Raw genomic sequence first — 5793 nt, forward strand, 5'->3', positions numbered from 1 at the left:
CCCTAACATATTGTGATGATGTATTGGCTAATTACACCGCAACAACACTTGAAAGAAAAAAAAAATCCGATTCTGCGATATTTGTTTGTGAGCGATCAAAATAACACATTTGTTGCGCATTTGGAATCCACTTTAAAAATGCTTCGATTGAAACATTCCTTGATCTTTGGTACCTCTTCGAAACAGCTACTGGATAACAAAAATCCTCAATTTGCACACAAATGACAACGTGTGCGAAAAGGACACACCAAATAAGTAAAAACAAACAAACAAACAAACAAACAAACAAACAAACAAATAAAATAAAATCTGAAATAATCCTAAAATAATGCTGTAGTTTTGCAGCTGTAAGATGTAGGTTCATCCAGTATACTTTGAAAAAATTGCAAAATTGTTCAATTAAGAGCATTTCCAGCAGGCAGATAATAGCGTGATGCACAAGTTTCAAGCAAATTTAGTGAATTTCATGTTTTACGGGGTGGTGGTAAAGAGTTAATACAGCCGTCAGAATCCTCCTCCCACGTAACTCTGGTTAGCCTACATAAACAACGCTGAAATATTCCTTCCCACTCGTCTTCAGTCCCGTGATTGCATCGGAGGTCTCGCGCAGCTGTGCAGAGATGGACAAGAGTCGCGCGGAGCCTTCCCAGCGATTTCCCGAAATTATTGAGCTCAATGTCGGGGGGCAAGTTTACGTTACGCGCCACTCAACTTTACTCTCCATACCCAATTCTTTACTTTGGACCATGTTCAGCCAGAAAAAACCGGCGGAACTTACCACCGACAGCAAAGGACGCTACTTTTTGGACAGAGACGGCTTTCTGTTCAGGTATATTTTGGATTACTTGCGGGACCAGACTCTGGTTTTGCCTGATTACTTCAAAGAGAAGGCGAGCCTTCTTAAAGAGGCAGAATATTTTCAACTTCAAGAGCTGGCAAAGCGCCTGAGACTGGCGGTCAGTAAGGAGAACTCCATCAGCGAGGAGGTGTGCCAGAGCGACCCAGAGGAGTCTGCGCTTGCCAGCACCAGCATCACCAGCACCGGCCCTCGCTCTCCGACTCTGGACGCCAGGAAAATCGGCTACATAACCATCGGGTACAGGGGCTCCTATACCATAGGACGAGACATCCAACAGGACGCCAAATTTCGACGGGTGGCGAGAATCACCGTGTGCGGAAAAACATCCCTCGCCAAAGAAGTTTTCGGGGAGACTCTCAACGAGAGCAGAGACCCCGACAGACCCCCAGAGAGATACACTTCTCGGTATTACCTCAAGTATAATTTCCTGGAGCAAGCCTTTGACAGGCTGGCAGAAGTGGGCTTCCACATGGTTGCGTGCAGCTCCACTGGCACCTGCGCGTACTCGAGTAACGACCCCAACGAGGACAAAATCTGGACGAGTTACACCGAGTACGTTTTTTGCAGGGAGTGAAGTGGACTCAACTTTTGGGAACTGTTATTCAAACACAAATTCTCGGACACTCAACTTTCCATTCGTTATGCGTTTTTTCCACAGTGTCAACATGTAAAGACTATCAGTCGCCGAGAAGACGTTTTGTGCATATTTTCTTTGTAAGTAATAATTGAATAATAGCGGACCTCCAAATTTGTCGTCTGTTCCCAGAATTCAAACAACCGCTGATAGCAATTCTTAGTATTTAAATACCATAGGTTTGGCCTGGAGGACGCACAAAATGTACTCTCAGTGATAGGACTCTTTGAAATCAAATTAACCTTTATAGGCAACTTTTTTTTTTTTTTTTTTTTTTTTTTTTTTGTCATATTAAAAGTTTATTACATTGCTGATTTTTTTTTTTAAGTGTACATCCAGAGGCTCAACAGACACAACAGAGACAAAAATAAAATGTCATCCCAGTAGTAAAATAGCAAGCTGTTCCATAATGAGTAAATATATATTACTCTCCCCTCTGCTTTTCACTGAACATTGACATTTCTGAGATGATAATTTGTGTTTGCACTCCTATGTAGTTTTTATTTTTATATTCTTAGCCAAGATGTCTGTCAGATTTATACACATAATAAACTTATCATGAAAGACATATTTGGATGGAAACTCTGAATACTGCTGCATTATATTGTGATTTGAGTTGCACACTCAATAAAACACACATTCTGTCAAATATTTTTTGATAGTTTTCTAACTGTCCCACTTGAAATTTGCATGCCAAACAAGCTGTGTAGTTATTGTAAAACTTTAGCTACTGCAAACCTAGACCACAGTTGATATCCTGTCACAGATTGTGTGAAATAACAACATAGAGATATAAAGCACAGAAACTGTGGTGTGCACCAACTGAACACTTTTGGTGATAGTTCAAGAGCTGGGATAGTGGGCGGAGGCTCCGAAAGGAGATGTGAATGTGAGCGGAGAAGAGACACTGTTTGGCCTGAGGAAACAGATGGACTACTTGGAGACTGAGAACAGGAACTAGGCCTGTGACTGCACACACACAAACCATATAAAGGGCACCTTCTGTTTAAAATGTTACATAGATAGAATCAAAATATGCAAATATCAGTGGTCTGAACATCATAGTACACGTAAACATGCTTTTATTTATAACTGTCAGGTGTTACGTTTAGTATATGACTGACAATGCTGGGCCACCTGGAGAGTGTCAGTATCACATAGACAGGAACAAATTTTCTCTCTAGAGGAAGTTGTATCAAGAGGAAGAGAGAAAGCAGATAACCAGCAAAAAATACGCTGAACAGAAAACAAAGAGCCCTCACTTTGACTCTGAAAGTGTGTGTGTGTGTGTGTGTACCTACTTAACCATATTTTGGGGACAAATTTGTACCCAAACGTGAGCTAAACCTGACAAAATCTCCCAAAAAAAACCAAAAAAAACGTCCTTTGGGGACGTCCTCATTTGTTAAACTGGTATAAAATAAAGTAAAGAGTTTTTTTTTTTGTAAAAATGCAGAAAGTTTCCTGTAAGAGGAAGGTTTAGGTGTAGGGTTGGTGTAGGCTGATAGTATATACAGTCTGTACAGTATAAAAACCATTACGCCTATGGAATGTACACATTTAGATAACTAACTAAGTGTGTGTGTGTGTGTGTGTGTGTGTGTGTGTGTCCGTGTTGATGAGTGAACCCAGGTAACAGGGAATGTTCTCGGAACTTTGACTAATGATCTGGCAAGATTCCTTCAAATTTCTGAAAAACAAGTGTTATATGAACACTTCAGGAACCTTAATAGAACAATTTTTTTTTAGCATTATCTGTTTTTTAATAATGCTCTCAAAAAGTTACCACATACAAATTATTTTGTCCAACGAAACATTGGATTTATGTCTAAAGTTTTTTAAATGTTAATATGTACTCATTGTTTCAGAACATACAGGGAAATTCAAATGTTCCCACAATATTTGTAAAATCATAAAATGGAATGTTCCCTTTATATTTTCTATAATGTTTGCATAGCCAAGAAAAAAAAAAGCTTTTTAAATATTTTAAAAACTGGATGTTTTGAGCATTCTGAGAACATTCAGAGACAAAACTTTCATAACTTATTGGCAATGTTAGCAAAATGTTCTTATGACATAATTTTGTTAGCTGTGAAAGTGGGACAGACAAAATAATTTAGTACATTAATTTCAATGTACTGTACTTACAGTTTTTCTCAGTCACTTTGGTACATTTTTCGAATCATTCTTTACATTTGCAAAACAGTAAGTGCATTTCTCCAAACAACTTGTACCAATAGCAAAACACCATGGATTACCTGCAAAAGCCAGTCTCTTGCTCAAAATCCTTAGTTCATCTCTCAAAAATAAATATCTGTGTCAATGAACATGTCAGTGCCATCAGAATGACAAGTCCTTGTGTCACTGTATACGGATAAGACAGTCAAACTGCTTAGTCATGTTGTCAATATAACAGTGTACTCTGGAGGGATGTTCTGATGTAAACTATGGCAACATTCTGGATGACAGTTACTGTATTGAACAGTATGCCATATGCTTATGTATGCCATATATCCATTTCAAAAGTACAAATTTACACATTACTGTATGTGGGATATTGATTGAAAGAGACTGGATAGAATTCCTAGTTACAATTTTACTAGTGGACTGACCAAAAAATAAAAATAAAAAAATAAACCTTTACAATGTCATTGTGATATAGAAAAGGAAAAAGAAATATGGGCACAAAGATGAAAATAAAAAATAAGTCCACTGTCAGAATTTGTAACTCTTGTGTTGTCCTCTGTCCATACAGTATATGCTTTCCAACTGAAGATTCATGAGATGAACCTTTGAGCTATTTCAGAGAAATGGTTTATCATTGGTTGATCTACATCAGGGGTCTCCAACCCTGCTCCTGGAGTGCTACTGTCCTGCAGATTTCCGCTCCAACCCCAATCAAACACACCTGAACCAGCTAATCAAGGTGTTTAGGGCTAATTGATAATTACAGACAGGTGTGTTGGAGCAGGGTTGGAACTGAAGTCTTCAGGATGGTAGCTCTCCAGGAGCAGGGTTGGAATCTACATTCTCTTCATTAGTCAAGATTCAAATGCACAATTCATGCCAAATTTACAAAAAGTCTAATAATAATGTTTAAAAAAAACAACAACAAAAAATTGCTTGGCAGTTTATGACAACTATCAACCATTTTGCATTTAATGACTAATACAATGACCTAAATACTAGATGTTTTGAGGGGTAAGACTATTGCACAGAAAACTATATAACACATTTTGAGCAACATGACATTAGCAACTGATAATGTAGGAAACCGCAGATAAATGTGCATAATCAATTGCATAAATGTACAAAATCAATCGCAACTTGTACAAAAGAATGAGAAACTGGTTTTATGATGTGTATAAATAACTAGATGATGTGGAGGTTGTACAAGTAGTTTTGAGAATTTCATTTCTGATTTGAGAAATGAACCAAAGTGACTGAGAAAAACTGTAATTTACATTACAAACAACTGTATTTAATGTCCAACTGGAATGTAAATAATAATAAAAAAAATAATAATAATAATAATAATAATAATAATAATAATAATAATAAAAACTGCCTGTGAATTGCTTTGTGAGAGTTGTTATATTCTGGAGTCATTTTAAATCATTAGGCCTATAGTTTCACATCATTACTAAGTAGATCAGTAAGAAAAAAAAAATATATATATATACAAAGCACTTTGCAATTAACAAAACTGTTTAAACTACAAGAATGCAACACTGTCTTTCAAAATGTTACTTGACACTCATGACAGTGAAGTTAATGGTCTACAGTTGCAATTATAGAAGAATTCCAATGTTGTTGTGTGCAACCTTAGAGCAGATATACTTTTCACATTTTAAACTCGTGGTTCCTTCTTTGTGCATTCCACCCACACAAGGGACAAACCATCATGACATTTCATCTGTTCCTCAAAAAAACACAGATAAGTCCTTCCCTCTGTTTTAAAGAAAATAGATCTTAGCATACATGAAGTTGGTCACACTAAAGGTCAGCGTTACCAATATATTTGGTAAGACTAGATTTATGTGGTCAAGAAAAGATTACCATGCTGAAGTACAAGCATGTGCATAACAGGCTAGGAATCTTGTGAAAACATTACACTGCATCTTTCAGTTATAACAAAAGGAAACTGTTTCATGCAAAAGGTGTTTTCTACATACAGTATAATGTCACACGAAAGTACAATTTCCTTTACCAGAAGACAAAGAAAAGATTAATGATAGACAAGGGATGCTTCCAAACTCATTTTCAGTTTTAAAAACAGTATATCTGGGTCTCTTCTCCA

General features: G+C 37.0%; 1 protein-coding gene across 1 annotated transcript; it reads left to right on the forward strand.

Moving 5' to 3' along the window:
- Positions 1-554: 554 nt before the first annotated feature.
- On the forward strand, positions 555-2142 carry LOC109052916 (BTB/POZ domain-containing protein KCTD12-like). Its single transcript, XM_042716472.1, has one exon. It carries the CDS (start codon positions 621-623, stop codon positions 1431-1433), a length of 813 nt encoding a protein of 270 aa, XP_042572406.1. The 5' UTR covers positions 555-620; the 3' UTR covers positions 1434-2142.
- The last annotated feature ends 3651 nt before the right edge of the window (positions 2143-5793 follow it).

The sequence above is a fragment of the Cyprinus carpio genome, chromosome B1 (genome assembly GCF_018340385.1).
Source record: "Cyprinus carpio isolate SPL01 chromosome B1, ASM1834038v1, whole genome shotgun sequence".
Taxonomy (NCBI): domain Eukaryota; kingdom Metazoa; phylum Chordata; class Actinopteri; order Cypriniformes; family Cyprinidae; genus Cyprinus; species Cyprinus carpio.